Here is an 18,939-nt window from a genome sequence, read left to right as displayed (position 1 = left end):
ACTTTGCGTTGATCCAGTGTTTCGCCCTGACGCGATCCAATCGCTTGCGCTCGCGCTCGGCGTCTTCGAGCTCTTCGCACGCTGCGCGCGCTCGCGTTCGCGAACCGAACCGTCAGTCGTCTCGCGCCTTCGCCGCCGCCGCCGGGACGAGAGCGCGCGCGCGAGACGAGAGCGCGCGCGCGAGACGAGACGCGCCCACCTCGCCGCGTCGGCGCCCCCATCATCGGGTACGCGTACCCCGCCACCGCCTCCGTTCGCCGCGGCAGAATGTGAAGCAAGTGCACGCAATCGCCGCGCTTCGCGTCGACGAGATTATCGCGCGCCCACTTCACCGCGTTCGCGTCGTCGTCGCGCTCCGTCACCGGGCACAGTATCGTTCGCGCGCGTCGAGGCGCGTCCTCGTCCTCGCCGTCGTCGCCGACGCGCAGCGCGCGCATCGAGCTCGTCACGTCGTCGTCGTCGTCGGCCGTCGTCGCGCGGTCGTCGACGATCGCCGACGCGTCCGTCGCGTTCGCCATGCGTCGTCGTGTCGCGCGAACCGTCGCGGCCGGCCGTCGCGCACGACGTGCATCCTATATATACGACTACCTTTTATTACTATCACGTTCTATACATTATATTTATCATATGAAACACAATACCTATACCCGAGTGTCCGATCGCGACGGTTCGCGTTCGCGTCCGCGAATCACCGCCGTCGATCGATCGCCCCCGCGTCGAATCGCGCGATCGCGCCGCGCGCGCGCCGCGCGTCGACGCGTCGACGCGTCGTAAACGATCGCGAACACGTTCCGAGACGATCGAGACGCGCGTCGAACCGAACGCCGCGCGATCGCGACGCGAATCATCGGATCGCGAATTTTCAATCCACAATGTCGTGGACGCCCGACGAACGCGCGATCGTGCGCGCGACGAACCGCGTCGCTTCAGCGGCGTCGATCGCCGGCGCGTCGTTCGTGCTCCTCGCGGGCGCGATCGCGACGCGCAGTACGCGCGGCAGGACGTACGCGTACGTGAAACGATTGGCGCTGAGCGATTTGATGTTTTCGACGGCGTGCGCGCTCGGCGATCGCGGCGCGCGCGGCGGCGCGATCTGCGCTTTGCAGGGCGCGTTGATACAGACGTTCGGCGTCGCCGGCGCGGTGTGGGCGGCGCTCGTGTCGCGGGCGCTGATGGAGAGCCTGCGCGCGGGACGCGCGAGGGGCGACGCGCGACGCGAGGACGGATTCGCGTGGACGGCGTGCGCGGCGTCGGCGCTCGCGCCGATGCTCGCGAACGCGTACGGCGATTCGAGGCTGGGGCGGTGTCACGTGAAATCGGAGGGGAGGCGCGCGGCGACAATCCGGTTGGTTTTTTATTACGTCCCGATTTGGGCGGCGTTTTGTTACAACGCGCGCTGCTGGCGCGCGATTCGTCGCGGGATGGCGAGCGCGGCGGCGCTCGAGGCGACGTTGGGGCGCGACGACGCGACGGCGCGGCGAGCGCACGCGCGATTGCGGACGTACGTGCGACGGTTGGCGTGGTACCCGATCGCGCAGGTGGTGACGAACGTGCCGGGGACGGCGCTGCGGGCGTCGACGCTGGCGGGGCGAGCGAAGCCGGCGCTGTGGCTCGCGTGCGCGCACGTCGCGTGTAAGACGTCGCAGGGGGCGGTGCACGCGATCGTGTTCGTGTTGGCGCACCCGGCGCGAGGGGAGATGGCGGTGGAGTTGGCGACGGCGTTCGGGTGCGCGCGGCTCTCGGCGCGAGCGCGGGGGGTCGGCGCGGAGGACGCGCAGACGGGGTTGGGAGATCTCGCGGACGACGTCGATTTCGCGAGCGACGACGACGAGGGCGACGACGAGGGCGGGGCTCGAGCCGCGGGCGATGGGTTCGTCGTGCTCACGCGCGCGACGATGGACGACGACGACGACGACGACGACGACGCGTACGCGTCGCCGACTCGAACGGCGGCGGTGGAAATGTCGGCGTTCATCGGCGCGCGAGAGAAACGTTCGGACGACGCGTCGAGTTAGCGCGGGCGCGGCCGAGTCGGGCGAAACGCTCGTTCGATCGCTGCTAGTAGAAATTAGATTATAAATAGCCAACACTAAGATTCATCATAGATTTCCCGTGACGTCGACGTCGGCTTCGCCGTCGTCCGAGTCGAAACCGCGGGCGCCGCGTTCTCTGTCCTCGCGCGTCTTCTTCCCGGAAATCCATCGCTTGACGTGCGGAAACGCGCGCTGCGCGTCATCTATTCCGAGTTCCTGCACGCACCGCTTGATGAGCGCGATGCCACCGAGACTTTCGACGACGCGCTTGGTGTTCTCGTCGCACGCGGCGAACGCGGCGAGCGCCAACGAAGACGCGCGCTGCGTTCGCTCGTCGTGCTCGTGCGTCTTAGAGATCTTGCAAATCGCTTGCACCAGCGCGCATTCACGTCCAATCAAGAACTGAACGCGATCATAATCGCCGATCTCGGCGAACGCGTGCGCGAGCGCGCAAATGGCTTCGCTCAATCGCGCGTCGGCGACGTGATCGTACGCGCATCGCGCCACGGCGGCGCCGCACGCGTCCACGGCTTCGTTCGTCAATCTCGAGCGAATGGCGATGATCTCTTCGTCTTGAGTCGCCCCGCTAGCGTCGGGAGATCCGGCGCGACAAATAGATTCGATCGCGGCGATGGCTTTGCGACAAACCGCGGGGTCGTGCGCGAACAAATCCAACGCTCCCGCGAGGGCGTCCAAGGCGCCGCCCTGCGCCATGGCCTCGGCGACGTCTCCCCGCACGGCTAAGCTCGCGAGCGTGGGTAGAATTGCGAACACAACGTCCGGACTTAATTCGACATTCACCCCGATCGACGCGCGCATCACGCGCAAGAGTTCGCTATTCAAACGTTTGCTCTTTTCGTACGCCTCGGCGAGATCGCCCGCCGGGACGCCGGCGACGGACTTCTTCGCCTCTAGCGCTTCTTTTTGCGCTCGCTCGAGCGCTGCGCGCGCGTTCTCCAGCTCCTCGCGCGCGAGCATGACGCTCGTATTCTTTTCCTTGATCTCCCTATTCTTCTTTTCGCACTGCGCGACGAGTTTTTCACTCACGCTGAACGCGCTCTTGAGCGCCGCCCTGACTTCGCGGAGCTCGGCGCGCAACTCTTCTACATCGGCCGCGTCGAACGGCGTTCCCGCGTCCGAGTACTGCGCGATCTCTCCGGGTGTGAATACGACGGACTTGGATTCGTTCGGCGTCTTCGGCTTCGACGAACCCGATTTCAACGCGCTCCCGACGACTCGACCGCTCGGCGTGAGGTATCCGCCGTCCACGCGTACGCCTGGTTTGATCGGTTCAGGCGTCTTCGACTCCGAAATCTCGGCGTCCGAGCGCTCTGACGGTGGCGCGCGCGGTGGGTGCATCGGCTTTATCTCCGGCGTCTTCGTCATCTCGACGTCATCGCCGTGTTCCTCCGCTTTGCCTCGCCCGCGCGGCAGCTCGGGCGTCGCGGGGTCGTCGCCGTCGCGACTCGCGAAAGCATCCGGGGCGAACGCAAACGTGCCCGCGTCCTCGCGCGCGCGCGACGACTTCGTCGTCTGCTGACGCGACGTCGTCGCGCCGCCAGCGTCGCCTCGTAACCTCGCCATCGCCGCCGCCATCTCCCCCTCTAAATCGTTCGCCGCGTCGGCAAACGTCTCCCGCTCCTCGTCCATCTCACGCCCGCGCTCCCGCTCCCGCTCGCGCTCCAACGCTCGCAATCGCGCCGCCATCTTCTGCAACTGCGCCTCCTTCGCCTCGAGCGCCAATCTCGCGTTCTCCGCCACGTCAAACGTCCCTCGCGTCTTCGCCGTTCGCTTCGACTCTTCGAATCGTTCGCGCCGCGCCGCCGTTCCGAACCGATCCCTCCCCCGCAGTCTCCTCGCGCCCTCCCGCTCGCGCCCGAATTCGATCACCGACGACCCAATCAAACTCGCCGTCGCGCTCGTCGTCTCGCTCGTCGTCGTCGCGCTCTCGTACTCGTCCTCGCCCTCGTCGTCTCGCCGTCCTCGTCGCGTCGTCGTCGCCGCGTCCCGAAGTCGTCCCGCCATCGTCGTCCTCGCCAGTTCTCTCGCGCTCTCCGCCAGCGGCGACGTCGACGGACGTCCGTACGCCGTCAACGTCCGCGTCGAGCGTTCTCCGAGCGCGTCGCGCGACATCGCGCGCGCGAGTGCGAATGTGAAATTCTAAAGATTATTCGTCGAATCCTTCGTCCGCGGCGCGTTCGAGCGCGCGAGCGCGCATGCGGGCGCGCGCGGGGGCGAACACGATCGGGTCGCGCCGCGCGCGCGCGCGCCGGCGCCGCGCGAGGACGCGGGCGCGCGTGGACGTGTGCCGCGCGGGCGTCGCAACGGCTCTCCTATGTATACAGATGGTATGTATACTTAAATACGAGTACGAGACCGTACTAAGAATGGTATAGGGCCATATAATTAGATATTTAGACGACGCATCAAAGCGCCTCGAACCGACGGGGGGGGGAGTTCGCAAAGCTCGACGCGCGACCGAACGAACGAACGCGCGACCGACGGACCGACCGACCGACCGAACGCGCGACTCGCCGACGATGGTGCCGACGTGCCGAGATTTCATGACCCCCGCGCGCGCGTGCGTGCGCGAGGCGACGACGCGCGACGCGGCGACGCGCGAGACGACGAGGCGACGGCGCGCGCGAGGACGTTCGACTGAACCGCGCGCGCGCGTTTCGCTCGCGCAGGTGCATCACGGCGACGACGGACGATACGATCGAGAGCGTCGTACACGCGCTGGCCTACGACGGCGTCGGGTGCGTGTGCGTGCTCGACGCCGGGAAACCGGTCGGCGTCGTCACCAAGGCGGACGCGCTGGAGTGGTGGCTCGAAAAGCTTCCCATGGACTGCGCGTGCGGCGCGGTGGCGAACAAGGCGGTGATTCAGGCGAGTCCGTGGATGACGCGCGATGAGGTGAGCGCCGTGCTGATGCGCAATCGCGTGCACCACGTCGCCGTCACCGACCGAGACGGCGTCTTCGTCGGCCTCGTCTCGGCGTGGGACATCGCTCGCGAGGTCGGTCGCGCGTACGAGCTCCCGTTTTGGCAAGAATTCTTCGAGCGCGTCCGACAGCCGCGCTTACGAGGCTCGCGTCCGACGCGATCGAGCGCGCCCGCCGCGTGAGCGCGACTCGATCGATGCCGTCGAGCGTCCGACCGACCGATGAAATGTACCGCACTGTTTACCCACCCGCGCGGTCGACCGTCGTCGAACGCGCGCCTCGCCGACCGCACACGCGCGCGCGACGCGCGACGCGAGCGCGCGCCGAACGCGAGCGCGCGCGAACGCGAGCGCCTCGCGCGAATCTCGCGCGCCGCGGACGCGGTTTCGCGACGAAATCGACGCGCGAAGTTTGAAATCGCAGCGCCGTCTGCCGATCCCGCGCGCGGCGCTCGTCGCGCGCGCGCACCGAGCGCGACCGCGCGCGCGCGCGTCGACGCGACGCGACCGCTCGCGTCGTCCGGGGGCGTCGCGATGGCGATCGCGGCGACGGTGGCGGGAAGGATCGACGGCGGGGCGCGACGAGGCGCGCGAGGCGCGGCGAAGGCGCGACGACGACGCGAATCGAAGCGAATCGCGATCGTGAAAGCGACGGGAGAGACGGGAAACGAAGAGGAAGAGTCGGAGACGTCGTCGGCGGTGGTGTCGAGGGCGCGAGACGCGGGAAGGCGAGTGCTGGATCGATCGACGCGGGAGGCGCGGGCGAACGAAGACGAAGCGATTCCGGCGGAGCTCGCGGACGCGGCGAAGAAGGCGGCGTTTATAAGCTCTAAGATCGCGAGTTTGCTCGCGGCGAAAGATGAGAGCGAGGCGGAGGCGACGGTGAAGGCGCTGACGGCGAAGACGGCGAAAGAGACGACGAGCTTGTTGGAGGATTTGAAAAAGTACAAGGATGGCGAATTCGACGCCGAGGCGAATTCGAGTTGGGAAGAGTACGAGCGCACGCGCGAGCGCGCGTTGCGTCAGGGCGTGGCGTACAGCGCCGTGACCGGGATCGCGGTCACGGCGGTGTTGTCCACGGTTTCCATTGACGCCGTTTTGTCGAGTTTAGAATCCAACCCGCCGCTCGCGGCGCTCGAACAGCTCGTCGGTTTCGTCGTCACGGCGTATTACGGCACCGTGTACAGGCGTTTGCTCACCACGACCGAAGGTCGACAAGCGCTTCGTTTGGACTTCGCGGAGGCTTTTTCGCAAATCTCGGGCGCGCCAGAGCTCGCGGCTAAGCTCGCGGCTTCGAGCGACGAGCTTGACGCCGCCGTTTGCAAGACTATCGCCGATATGGAAGAACAGACGCCTCGCAACAAGATTCCGGCGTCTGTGCTCGCGGCGATCGACGTCTATTATAAAGCCCGAGACACTGAAAAGGCAGCGATGAAGAATGCCGTCTTCTTGCGCGAGCAGGAGGAGATTCGCGCCGTGCAAGCGCGCGAGGCGAAAGCCAAGGCGGCGGAGCTCGACCGCTTGAAGCGCAAACGCGAGCAAGAGGAGACGCGCGAGCGTCAGCAGCGCGAGCGCGAAGCCAAAGCAAAGGCACTCGTAGAGAAACGTGAACGCGAACAGCGCGAGCGCGATTTGAAAGCCCAAGCGTCTCAAAGAGAGCGCGAAGCCAAAGCCAAGGCGGCGCAGGAAGAACGCGAGCGCCAACAACGCGAGGCCAAGGCCAAGGCTAAGGCGGCGCAGGAGGAACGCGCGGCTAAGGCCAAGGCGGCGCAGGAGGAACGCGCGGCTAAGGCCAAGGCGGCGCAGGAGGAACGCGCGGCTAAGGCCAAGGCGGCGCAGGAGGAACGCGCGGCTAAGGCCAAGGCGGCGCAGGAGGAACGCGAGGCTAAGGCCAAGGCGGCGCAGGAAGAACGCGAGCGCGAACAAGCCAAGATCGAAGCTCAAGCGACGGAGACGAAGGAAGAGCCAACGCAGCCGGAGTCATCGCCGGAAATTCCGTCTATTGAAACCTCAGTCGGCATGCCCGTCGCCGCTTGGATCGAAAATATCAACGTTTTCATGAGCAAGCGCACCACCAGTGAAACAGATGTCGACGAAGCGCTTCAGAGCTTGGAAACCGCCAAAGCAGAGCTCGGGAAGCAAATGGCAGTTGAGTTCTCTCTCACGCAAAAACTCGAAGCGGAGCAGCTCAAGGTAAAGGAAATGGAAGAAGAGTTGCAAGTGCTTGTCGCAAAATCCATGACGTCTGCTTCGCAGAGCGACGAAAAAGCGCGCAACTTGGGCGAACGCGTGCGTAATTTGGAAGACGAACTGAAGGCGTCCAACGCGAGGAACGATGAATTGAGCGAAGAGTGCCGCGAGGTGACTTCGCGTCTGGAAAAAGTGCAGTTGGAGTACACGTACCAACGCACTCAAGTCGAACGCAAGACGGATGCGCGCGTCTCCGAGCTCGAAGGTGTATCTGGGATGACTGTCGATGAGGTGGCAAAACTCAAAGACCGCGTTCGCTCGGAAGAAATCGCCAAGGACGAAGCCATCGCGCGCGTAAAGCAACTCAAAGCGAAGGTCAGCGAACTCGAGCGCGCAGTCAGCGAACTTCGCACGGCCAACAAGGCGCTTGAGCGCGATGATATGCGTGCCGGCGCACTCGAAGGGCGTGTCAAGGCGTTGATGACGGAAAACGCCGAATTGAAGACGCAAGTTTCCGACTTGACGCGCATGCTTCGCGAGGCTGAACGCGCCGCCGAAATCGTGGAGCGGGACGCCGCGTTCGAATTGAGGAAAGTGACCCTCGCCGCGGATCAACGTCGTCGCGAACTCGAGCATCAATACGCCAACGAAGAGCGGCGGATCAAGAATCTCGAAGCTGACGCGAAGAAGGCTATTGAAAATTCAGCAAGATTGGAGAAGCAATTTGCGACTTTGCTCGATGAAGACAAAACTGCGCGAGAGCTCTACGACGCCAAGCGCGAAGCCGAAGTAGCGATGGAAGACGCCGCGACCGCGCGCGCGGCACTCGCCAAGGTGGAGGCGAAACTCGAAACGAGAAGCGCGAACGAGCAATCGTACGCGACGCTCAAAATGTCGCGAGCCCTTGACGCCGCTTCCGCGGAAACTAAACAAGCGCAAGCACAACTGCAAGAGATGCGAGACTCCGTTGCTCAGATGGAGCGTTCGCTCAACGAGTCGAGCCGAGCGGAGAAGGAGCAAATGAAGAGCGAGATTGAGCGACTTCGCGCAGAGAAGGAATCTGCGCTGGAGACGCTCAAGAGTGCCGAAGCTCGCGCGGAATCGCAAGCGCTCGAATTGCGTCAAGCGCTCGCGCGAGTTCAAGAAGAAAAGGCGGCGGCACAGTCGCGACTCGACGGCGAGCAAAACGCGCGGTTAAGCGATATGGCAAAGTTACAAGAAACCGTCGCGAGATTGACTGAGGAAAAGAGTGCGTTTGAGCGTGAACTCGCAAATGCGGTAGATTCTACGGCGCTGGATGCATCGCGAGCCGAGTGCGAAACTTTGCGCGGGCAATTGCAAGCTAAAACCGACGAGCTCAACAAGGCGGAGAAAGCCGCTTCCGAGAGTGCACGCACGTATGCGAGTGAAATCTCGAGTTTGAAATCGGCTTCTAGCGCTGAAAAGGACGCTATCAACGCCGCCGCGGCAAACGAAGCATTGCGTCGACAAGGTGAGATCGACCGCCTGGTTGAAGAGCGAAATGACGTGCGTAATGCTCTCGCCGAATTGGAAGCAAAGGCGGCAGAAAACGCCGTTGCGTCTGAAAAAGAACGCGAGCGCATTGCGGAGGCTTTACGCGTGAGCGAAGCAAAGCTTGCGACGGCGGTGGATTCATCTGAAGCGCGAATTGCCGAAATTCGAGCAAAGTACGATGAATTAGTTGCCGAAAAGTCCGAGGTCGATCGTGCGTACGCCGAGTCCAAGAAATCCATCGACGACGCCATGTCGCAGAGCGAACAAAACGTAGCGGCGGCGAGAACAGCCGTCGCGCAAGTGGAGGAGCGCTTCACCGCACTAGAAGTCGAAATCAAGCGCTTACGTGCAGAAAAGTCCCGAGTCGACGCGCGATTGGTCGAGGAAACGAGCAAATCTGACGGCCTTGTGAGCGACATAGAGCGCCTCGTCGAAGAAGGATCAGCGCGCGAACTCTCCGCCGCGTCTGCGGCGGAGGCATTCGAGAGCTTAAAAGGTCAACTCACCGACGCCGAGCGCCGTGCGAGCGAAGCCAACGCGCGCTTTGAAGCCCTCAAAGCGAAGACGGCGAGTCTCGTCGAGGCTTCTGAACTCGAAGCCGCGCGCGACGACGCGCGACGCGCAGAAAACGCATGGCGAGAGAAACTTCGAATCGCTGAACTCGAGCAGGAGGAGTTGAGAGATGAAATCGAGCGCACCAGGGCTGAAGCTTCCGAGGCGACGCGCCTGCGTTCGATGAGCGATGAGTTGGAGCGAAAGCTAGCCGAAGCAGACGATCGCGCGAGCGAACTGGCGCGCGAGCTCAGAAGCGAACAGGAAGCGGCTGCGGCGGCGCTCGCGGCAATCGCCGCCGAGCGCGACGAGTTGACGCGCAACTTAACGGAAGCGCGAGCAAAGGTTGAGGCATCGAGTAGCGCGTTGAATGACGACGTCGAGCGAGAATTGCGAGCAGATTTGGCACGCATGGAGGCGCGGCTCGCCGCTGCCGAGGACGACGCCGATGTTGCGCGCGAGCGAGCCCAAGAAGAATTTGCGGTCGAGGCGCAGACGATCGCTGAGCGTGCGGCGAGCGATTTAGCGGAAGCCGAGTCTCGATTCGCGACGCAGTTGGAAGAGCTCGAAGCCAAGCTTTCATCGGCGACGCTTGCGATCAAGGAAGCCGAAGCCAAGACGGAGGCTCTGGCCAAACGCGCGGCGAAAGCCGAAACCGCGGCTGAACGCGCGAGCGGAGCGCAGGTGCCGGCACCATCGACGCCGACGCCCGTAATCGTCAGCACTGAAACCTCCTCGCCGGGTGTTGACGCCGCGAGTGAGGAACGCCCGGCGATCGTCTTCGAACCGTCCTCGCTCACCGCGTTGAGCAAAATGAAGCGCGACGAACTCATCGCCGAGTGCGCAGCGCGCGGTCTCGACGCCACGGGTCTCGCTGCGGAGCTCCGTTCCCGACTGCGCGACGCACGTTTGACGGAAAAGAACGCTTTGACGCAGCAACAGCGCGCGCAAAAGCGTAAAGCGCCTCAAGGATTCTATCGCACCGTCGGCGGCGTCAGGTACGACAACGCCGCTCTGTGCCTCGCGGACACTTTCATGGCGGAAAGAGGCGAAATCGATCGCGCCGGCGCGGAAAAAATTTACGAAAGCGTCTTCGACGGCGCCGGAATCACGAAGATCGAGCTCGAGACTTTGGCGCTGGTGCTCGCCGGCGGCGGCGGTCGATACGCCTACGTCCTCAGCGACGCCGCGGCGACGTATTTACAACCGCGAATCGACGCCAGACGCGAAGAGATCGAATCAGGTCTCACAAAATCCGCCTCAAAGCAATACCGCGTCATCGACGGCGCGAAATACGACGACAAGGCTCTCTCGATCGCGGACGCCTCGGTGAAGAAATCCGGCGCCGTATCCTTGGCCGCCGCCGAGCGCGTCTTCGACGCCGTCTTAGACGGCGCCGGCGCCACCGCGCGCGAGATCGCCACCTTGGTCTACATCGCCGAGTCCATGCCACCGGCCTCCGACGACGTCACCGCCTATCTCACGCTTAAAATTAACGAATTACGCGCGCGGTAGCTCGCCGCGAATAATTTAATCGACAGTTGGATGACTCAGCACGATGCGCCCCGATCGCGTCTCCCTTCGTCTCTCTTCGCCGCACTCTTCGCCTCGCGCCGATTCGCCCCGCTCGCGCGCGTCCGCTCGCGGTTTAAACGCATCGACGCACGCCGCGCGCGCGACGTCCCGCATCGCGACGCCGCGCGCGGAATCGACGCCGCGAAACCCGCCGATCGCGCGACCGCGCGGCGATCGCGATGATGTCCCGAAGCGCTCGCGTCGCGCTCGCGCCGTCGATTCGCGCGCGCGCCGCGCGGGCGAAACGCGACACGCGCGACCGCGCGTCGCGCCGCGCCGCGTCGTCGGACGCCGCGAATCGCGACGCGGAGACGGAGACCGAGGCGCGCGCGAGCGAGCGCGTGCTGCGCTCGTGCCTCGACGCGGTGGCGTCCGGCGACGAAGCCGAGCTCGAGCGGTGCCTGCTCGAGTGCGAGGACGGTTTCGATGAACACGGCGTCAGCGCGACGGCGACGATCGAGACGCTGCGACGACGACCGGAGGTGAAGGGCGACGCGTTTTGGACGGCGAAGCTCAAGGAGCTGAGCGCCGAGCGCGTCTTCGAGGACTGCATGACGGCGGTGATGCGAGGCGACGTCGACGAGGTCGAGGCGTGCATCGTGGACGCTGAAAACGACGAGTTGTTGAGGGATTAGGCGCGCGCGCGAAAGGGCGTTCGGCGGTCGGGACGTCGGGACGTCGAGTCGTCGAGTCGTCGAGTCGACCGAGGCGTCGAGCGCGGCGTCGATCGGTCGATCGGTCGTCGCGCGCGCCGCGCGCCGCGCGACGCGAAAATCGTTTAAATCTCACGTTAGGCGCGCTGTAATACCGTGATGCGCGCGTCCGCGATCCGCGAGCGCGCGTCGCGCCGCGTCACTCTTCGTCGCGCATGGCGACGGCGTCGAATCTCTCTCGCGTCGCCACCGCGCGCGCGTCGTCCGCGCGCTCGCGACGGCGTCGCTCGCGCGATTCCGCGGCGATGACGTCGACGCGCGCGACGCGCGTGTCGCGATTCGCGGACGACTACGACGTTTGGCTGCTGGACCAGTTTGGTCTACTGCACGACGGTTCGACGCCGTACGACGGCGCCGTCGAGTGCGTCGACGCGCTCGCCGCGATGGGGAAGCGGATATACATCGTGTCGAACTCCTCGCGCGGTCGAGAGGGCACGATCGCGCGGTTGGCGTCGATGGGGTTCTCGGCGACGGCGTTTCGCGGCGCGATGACGAGCGGCGAAGTCGCGCGGCGGTTCGCGACGCGCGACGCGGACGATTGGAGAACGGAAAAGACGACGGCGATGGGAGATAATTTTCGTCGCTTGCGACGCGCGATCGATGGGGCGAGATCGGAGGGGAGGAGAGCGAGAGCGGCGCATTTGACGTGGAGCGCTCGCGGCGCGATTACGCTGGGCGAGGAGACGAACGCGCGAATCGAAATCGTGGACGTTTCGTCGGCCGACGACGCTGGCGACGCGAACGCGATCGAACGCGTGGATTTCGTGTTGGCGCACGGGACGGAGGCGATCGGGCGCGGCGATGGGAAGCCGTGCGAGACCGTGGACGAGGAGACGATGCGGGCGCTCGTCGAACGGGCGGCGGCGGCCAAGGTGCCTCTGTGCGTCGCGAATCCGGATTTCGTGACGGTTTCGGGCGAGACGCTCGTCGCCATGCCGGGGACGCTCGCGAGATATTACGTCGATAAATTCAACGCCACGCACGCGGGCGAGGACGGCGAGGCGTACGTGTGTTTGATGGGGAAGCCGTCGTCCATCATTTACGAAGAGTTGCTGTGGGAAATCAAAGCCGCCGGCGGCGATTTGGATAAATCGCGCGTCGTCGCCGTCGGAGACTCGTTGGCGCACGACGTCGCCGGCGGCGCGCGCGCGGGCGTGGACACGGTGTTCGTGCGAGGAGTGGGCGTTCACGCCGCGGAGTTGAAGCTTCGAGCGCTCGAGGACGTTCTGCGAGAGCATCCCGATGCGACGCCGACGCACGTGATCGAACGTTTCGCGTGGTGATCGAGGTGTAATAATAATAGGTATAGTAATCATCGGTTTTACAAAAGAGGAAGGTGAATCTGTTTTGTGATGGTTAAGAGTGAAAAAGAGACGCGCGAACGCGTGCGTACGAGCGCCTTCTTCGCAGAAACGAGCGGGATGTACGTGCTCAGAAAATTTCTGACCGACGATACGTTCGTTCAACCCGTGGAGCGCACGTTTACGCTGGTTCCGGAGCGACGAGTTCCAGCGCGTACGCCTTGCCGCCGTGCTTGGATTCGTCCAAGCCGAGCGTCTCTTCTTCGACGGTGGTGCGGAGCAAGTTGAACTTCTTCATCAACATGAAGAAGGGACCAATGGTGCCGCACGTCCACGCGATGATGACGAGGATACCGACGATTTGCGCGCCGAGTTGCTTGCCGCCACCTTCGTAAAACGCACCAGCTCTGGCACCCTGAGCCTCGGCGTATTCCTTCTTGGCCATGAAACCGACCCAGAGAACGCCGAAGGCGCCGCAGAAGCCGTGCATCGGCGCCGCTTCGAGCGGATCGTCGATTTGGAACTTGAGCAAGAGCTTGGAGGAGAAGTGAATGACGAGGGCGCCGAGCGAACCGCAGACGAGGGCGGCCCACGGTTCCGTGACGGCGCAACCGGCGGTGATGGAGACGAGACCCGCGAGAACACCGTTGCACACGGCGATCAAGTCCCAGACGTGGTACAACTTGTAGTTCAAGAGCATGGCTGTCACACCACCAGCGGCGGCGGAGAGCGTCGTGGTGATGGCACAGCGGGCCACAGTTTCAGCGTTGTCGACGACGCCGCCCGCGGAGCCCGGGTTGAAGCCGTACCAGCCGAGCCAGAGGACGAAGGTGCCGAGAACGACGAGCGGGGCGGAGTGGCCCGGCATCGGGTTCACGCGACCATCGGAAGCAAAGCGACCGGTGCGCGGACCGACGATCATGGCGCCCATCAAACCAGCGAAACCACCAACCATGTGGACGACGCCAGAGCCGGCGAAGTCGTGCATGCCAACGTCAGCGACCTTGTCGCCCAAAGTGTAGCCAGTGCCCAACCAGCCCGCGCCACCACTCCAGGTCCAGTGCACGACGACCGGGTACACGAAGGCGGTGAGGAAGAAAGAGTAGCCGAGGTACGCCTCGAACTTGGTGCGTTCGGCGACAGAGCCAGACACGATCGTCGTCGCCGCAGCGGAGAACGACCACTGGAACAAGTACATCGCCAATTCGCTCGCAGTGGTGACGTCCTTCATCGCGAAGTTACCGGAACCGATGAACGCGTTTTCCTTCTTTCCGGTCGTCGCCCCGAACGCGAAACCGTAGCCAAACAAGAACCACGCGATGGCGCCGACGCACGCGTCGAGCACGTTTTTAATCAAAATGTTCTTCGTGTTCTTGCTTCGCACGGATCCGGCGCACAACATCGCGAAGCCGGCTTGCATGAAGAACACCAAGAAGGTGTTCGTCAGCATAAAGTTGATATCGACGTCATCACCAACAGCTGCGCGCGCGCGATTCGCGTCTTCGTCAGTCACCCGAGCGCGTATGCGTAAACAGTGTAATCCCACTTCAACCCTCAATCAACCGACCCGCCCCAGCTCGTCGAATTGCGGGTCGCGTCGTCCCCCTCGACCGCGTCCGTCCTCTCCGCGCCCGCGACGACGCGACGCCCCCCGCGCGCGCCACAAACGATGTAAAACTTTTCCAACCATCACTCGCCGTCGCCGATCGTCGCGCGCGACCGCGCGCCGCGTCGCTTCGCGCCGCGTCGCTTCGCGCGCATTCGAATGCGTCGTCGAATCGTCTCTGATCGTCGCCTCGTTCGCGGCACCGACGACGTCGCTATCGCGCATCGCGCACGCACCCATGATGAGAGATTATATATTCTTTCGTTTCGCGGTCGCGGTTCGAGCGTGCGCGCGCGAAACCGACGAGCTCGGCGTCGAGGAATGCGGCGCGTCTCCGGGTGCGCGCGCGACACGTCATGCGAAACGACGTGTCGCGAAACGACGTGTCTGCGTCGACCGGGTCGACACGCCTCGTATTCAAAGAAATTATAACCTGTTACCAGATAACCAGTGTGGCGCGATAAAATGGAAGGTTCGGACATTCGGCGTGATGCGCTGGCGATGCGCTGGCAAATGCCATCTAATTTTTATTATACGTATAAATACACATACTGTGTGGGTTTTTAGTCTGTGATACGGGTCGGCACCTTGTGTATGTGTATGTGAGACTGTTTGCGTGTTTACATTCACGCGCGTTGACTCGCGGTCGACAACGGTCGTTTCAAGTCACGAGCTGACGAGGGGACCGAAGGAATTTGAATTCGACTCGAGGCTCGCGCGTCGGTCGCGCGCGACGCGGTTTCGCGTGATGTGGTTTGTCTCTATCTAACAAACGACTAACGTGTTTCACACTCGGCGATCATCCCATGCATTCGGTGATGATCCTTCAGTGACTATCCAACGTGACGTCGTCGGCGCTCGCGGAGCGAAAACCGATTTTGACCAAGTTGTCGGGGAATTTACGACTGGCGACGAAGGCCCAATTCATCGCGTCGTTGGCCTCGGTGAGGTGGTCGACGGACGGTACGTTGGCGCACCGAACGTCGACTTTTACGGAGCCGTCGTAGACGACGCGTTTGGTGAGGGTGAGTTCGGCGTCGTCGCACGCGCCGGGCGCCTTGGCGCGCAAGAGGCTGAGAAAGGCTCCGCGGAGGAGTTTCATGTCTTTTTTGGAGACGTCGTAGGATTTGACGGCGATGGTGGCGGTAAAGACGGGTTTCGTCGCGGATGATGATGACGACGATTTCGCGTCGTCGTCGTCGTCGTCGTTCTTGGCTGAACGCGCGCTCGGTTTCGATTTCGGCGCTCCGGCGGACGCTTCTTCGTCGTCTTCGTCTTCGTCGTCCGACGCGTCGCGCGCGATGTCCTTCAACGCCGAGTCCCAAGTCGTGACTTTGGGCTTACGTTTCGCAGGCGGCGTGATCGTCGCGTCGGTATCGACGTGCGCCGCTTCAGTTGCGGCGTCGAGGACGTCGTCGGAAACCGCGTCGACGGTCCCGTCGGGCCGCGGCGCGGTTTCTTCAATCTTTGACTTTTTCTGCGCCACAGCGTCTTCCTTATCCGCCAAAACACTGCGCAAAGCCTCGTCGGCGCTTCGTTGCACCTTGGCCGCGGCTTTGGCGAGAGCGATTTTCTCTTTAATGGCCTTCTCTGCCTCCTCCTCGGCTTTGATGCGAGCCAAGGAGGCGTCGCGCGCCTCGGTGCGCGCGGCTAAAATTTGCAACTTCGCTTGCTCGACGACGCGTTTTTCCGTGTCCTCTTGCTCCTCTGCCGCGCGTGTGGTCTCTTCTTCGAGTAATCGCTCGGCCTTAGCGCGCGCCGTGGACTCCTTCAGCAAAGCCTTTTTGAATTCCTTGACTAAACCTTTGAGCTTTTCCACGGCGCCGGCGCTCTTTTGCAAATCCGCGTCGTTTTCCATACCCTTTGCCGCCACTTCCTCGAGCTTTTGTTGCGCCTTGAGTGCTTCTTGTCGCCACGCCTCGGCGGATTTGTGCTCCGCCTTGGCAAACTCTTCGACAATCTTCTTCTTGCTCTTGGATTGGAAGTGCTCATCCGCGGGCGTCGGCGTTGGCGCGAGCTCTTCGTCTTCCCCGTCACCGTTCGGTTGGGACGAGGACAGGCGCGAATCTCCTCCCGGAGGAATCGTCCAATCGAGCCGCGTGCTCGCATCGTCGACGTACACGCCGTCGTCTTCGCCACGAATCGGATCCCAAGACGCGTCGGCGGCGTCGGTGCCCGTCCATTCGTTTGATCCCCAGCTCGAACCGAGCGCGGCGAATCGCGTCGGTGTCTTCGTCGTCGTTGGTTTTTCCCCGAGCGAAGCCTCGTACGCGAGACGCTTATCGCGGAGTTGCGCCGTCACGGCGTCGGCGACTTCAGATTGGAGCATCTCTCCGAGCGCCGCGGCGTCCGGGCCGAGGGCTGTTTCGGCGGCGGTTTCGTTCACGTCGACGGTGATGTTCAAGCGCGTGCCGTTGAAATCAAAGCGCGTGCCGTCCAAAGCTTCGGTGACGTTCAGGACGAGATCAACGATTTGTGTGAGCACGTCTGCCAAGGTATCGCTCGGAAGGACGTTTACGCCCAAGTGTGCCGGCGCCGAAAATTCCATGGACGATCCGAGTCGCGCCCGCGAGTGCACCCACGGCGCGTCCCCACCCGGCGCGTCTTTCGCGCTCACCGCATCGCTGATTGCGCCCGTGGTAACTTTCTCAACGTTCGCTCGCGTCTTGCTCACCCAATCTGGGACTTGCGCCGCGTCGTCTGATTCGTCCAGCGCATCGTCAAACTTTTCGTCGCCGCTACGATTTCTCGCGCTAACGTGCGCCACGCCGCTGTCACGGCCCGTGTTCAACTCCCCGTTCGGTTTCACCCACTCTTTGGCGACGTTGTTCCACTTTTTCATCACCTCTTCGTGACTCGGAGCCGTGGCGGCTAAATCGTACGACGGCTCCGCCGAAGCCAAGTCTTCAGCCGTCCCGGCGCCGGCGACGTCTTCGTCTTCCTCGGTCAAGACTCGGAGAAGTTTACCAAGAACGTCCCGCAAGTTATCCACGCGATCCATCGTCGTCGTCAACGCCTGTAACTCATCGTTGATGTCTTCCGAAAGAGCGCTCACGTGCGTCTCGGGATCTCGCGACTTGGCGTCGGCGATCTTCTCCAAGCCAACCTCCATGACTGCGAGTTTCGTCTTCAAATCGCGCGCGATCGTCGCGTGCCACTGCCGCACGGCCTCGACACCGAGCTTGATCTCGCTTTTCGCGCCGTGATGCTTGGACTTTTTGATCAAGCCGTAGATTTCTTCCAAACGTTCGACGTACTTGTCGGCGTCTTGACGAATCTTCGCGTGCCACTCTTGCGTGTTTTCAAACTGCTCAAACCTCTCGCGCGCCTTAACGACGACGTGAGCGGGAAGTTTGAGCTTCTCATACTCCGCTTCCTCGGTCGCTAAAACGCTGGATCGGTGATGGTGATGGTGTTTGTGAAGGTGATGACTTTGCCCCGTCGTCGTCGTCGTGTCGGCGTCACCGTCGTCGTCCACGCTCGGCAACCGCTCGTTCGGTAGCCTTCGTAGTTGTTCCGCGGCTTCGTTCATCTCGCGCTCCTGCTCCGTCATCGGCGCCGGCGGAAGATAACTCGGATCTTCCCCGCGCGTCATCGTGAGCGTCGAGAATCCGTCCGTCGTTTCGCCTCTCAATTCGCGCATCATCGCCTGTAACCGCGCGCCGTAACGCCTATCGAGCTCATCCACGAGTCTGTCTTGATCGATCCTATCCGGTTGCGCGAAATAATCGAACCTCCCTCGCGCGTTCGCCCCCCCCCGCGACGCGTACAGCGTCGACCCGCCGTCGCCCCCCGCGCCGTACCCCCCGCTCGTCGTCCACGCGTCGTTCCCATTCCGCACGAAATCCATCCCGCGCTCCGCGTGATTCTCCGACAACCCAACGAACGCCAACCCACCGGCGATCATCACGCTCACGATGCACACCGACACCGCCCCGACGCACAACATCGCCGAAGTCAAAAATTGGTCTCGCCCGCCGCCCTCGCTCGCGCGCGTCCTCGTCTCCCGCCACCCTCCGCCGCGTCTCGAATCTCGCGCCCCGACGTCCTCGACATCACCTCCCCACGCGCCGTACGACGTCGTCGCGCGTCTTTCGCCCATCGCGTCGTCGCGTCTCCGTCGTCCGCGATCGTCTCGCGCCGCGCGCGCGCTCGCCTCGACGTCCCTCGTCGCACCCTCCGCGCGCGTCGTCTCGCGCTTCTCCGCGTCTCGCGCCGCGGGCGCGCGATGCGATTTCGGGTGCGACTGCGCGCGCGCGAACATCGCGCGTCCGTCCTCGATCCGCCCTCGACGTCGGCTTTGAAGTGAATCAAATCAAATCCAAATCAGCCTGGGTGTTACGCGCGCTCTACGACCCGCGTCGTCGAGGACGCGCGCCGACGACCCACCGGTGCGACGCGCGCGACGTTCGCGGGTCGCGACGCGCGGTCGCGTCGACGCGCGCGTCGCGCGGCGTCTCGGGCGACGCGCTTCCAAGTGCGGCTGTGAGGAAGGTGTTGGCGCGCCGGTC

At 63.5% G+C, this 18,939-nt stretch overlaps 8 protein-coding genes across 8 annotated transcripts; 5 read left to right on the top strand and 3 right to left on the bottom strand.

Moving 5' to 3' along the window:
- Positions 1-1,040: 1,040 nt before the first annotated feature.
- OSTLU_28541 (predicted protein) lies at positions 1,041-2,015 on the top strand (the record flags this gene model as incomplete). The annotated part of the gene is made up of 1 exon (XM_001422385.1): positions 1,041-2,015. The coding sequence occupies one exon, from the start codon at positions 1,041-1,043 to the stop codon at positions 2,013-2,015; it is 975 nt and encodes a 324-aa protein (XP_001422422.1).
- Positions 2,016-2,099: 84 nt separating this feature from the next.
- Positions 2,100-4,166, bottom strand: OSTLU_18862 (predicted protein; the record flags this gene model as incomplete). Its single annotated transcript, XM_001422334.1, has 1 exon — positions 2,100-4,166. The coding sequence occupies one exon, from the start codon at positions 4,164-4,166 to the stop codon at positions 2,100-2,102; it is 2,067 nt and encodes a 688-aa protein (XP_001422371.1).
- Positions 4,167-4,573: 407 nt separating this feature from the next.
- OSTLU_28539 (predicted protein) lies at positions 4,574-5,159 on the top strand (the record flags this gene model as incomplete). The annotated part of the gene is made up of 2 exons (XM_001422384.1): positions 4,574-4,614; positions 4,724-5,159. The coding sequence occupies 2 exons, from the start codon at positions 4,574-4,576 to the stop codon at positions 5,157-5,159; spliced, it is 477 nt and encodes a 158-aa protein (XP_001422421.1).
- A 744-nt stretch (positions 5,160-5,903) lies between these two features.
- OSTLU_89612 (predicted protein) lies at positions 5,904-10,748 on the top strand (the record flags this gene model as incomplete). The annotated part of the gene is made up of 1 exon (XM_001422383.1): positions 5,904-10,748. A coding segment is annotated over one exon (4,845 nt), but the record flags the coding sequence as incomplete, so codon positions are not given.
- A 242-nt stretch (positions 10,749-10,990) lies between these two features.
- On the top strand, positions 10,991-11,443 carry OSTLU_28537 (predicted protein; the record flags this gene model as incomplete). Its single annotated transcript, XM_001422382.1, has 1 exon — positions 10,991-11,443. One exon carries the CDS (start codon positions 10,991-10,993, stop codon positions 11,441-11,443), a length of 453 nt encoding a protein of 150 aa, XP_001422419.1.
- A 365-nt stretch (positions 11,444-11,808) lies between these two features.
- OSTLU_47987 (predicted protein) lies at positions 11,809-12,100 on the top strand (the record flags this gene model as incomplete). The annotated part of the gene is made up of 1 exon (XM_001422381.1): positions 11,809-12,100. A coding segment is annotated over one exon (285 nt), but the record flags the coding sequence as incomplete, so codon positions are not given.
- A 302-nt stretch (positions 12,101-12,402) lies between these two features.
- OSTLU_28535 (Amt family transporter: ammonium) lies at positions 12,403-14,755 on the bottom strand. Its single transcript, XM_001422333.1, has 2 exons — positions 14,665-14,755; positions 12,403-14,301 (listed from the first exon to the last, which is right to left on the bottom strand). The coding sequence occupies exons 1-2, from the start codon at positions 14,666-14,668 to the stop codon at positions 13,004-13,006; spliced, it is 1,302 nt and encodes a 433-aa protein (XP_001422370.1). The 5' UTR covers positions 14,669-14,755; the 3' UTR covers positions 12,403-13,003.
- Positions 14,756-15,201: 446 nt separating this feature from the next.
- Positions 15,202-18,530, bottom strand: OSTLU_25801 (predicted protein; the record flags this gene model as incomplete). Its single annotated transcript, XM_001422332.1, has 1 exon — positions 15,202-18,530. The coding sequence occupies one exon, from the start codon at positions 18,528-18,530 to the stop codon at positions 15,255-15,257; it is 3,276 nt and encodes a 1,091-aa protein (XP_001422369.1). The 3' UTR covers positions 15,202-15,254.
- Between the last annotated feature and the right edge of the window lie 409 nt (positions 18,531-18,939).

The sequence above is a fragment of the Ostreococcus lucimarinus genome, chromosome 19 (genome assembly GCF_000092065.1).
Source record: "Ostreococcus lucimarinus CCE9901 chromosome 19, complete sequence".
Lineage (NCBI taxonomy): Eukaryota > Viridiplantae > Chlorophyta > Mamiellophyceae > Mamiellales > Bathycoccaceae > Ostreococcus > Ostreococcus sp. 'lucimarinus'.
The sequence above is the reverse complement of the archived record's forward strand: the minus strand, read 5'-3'. Positions and strand labels throughout refer to the sequence as shown.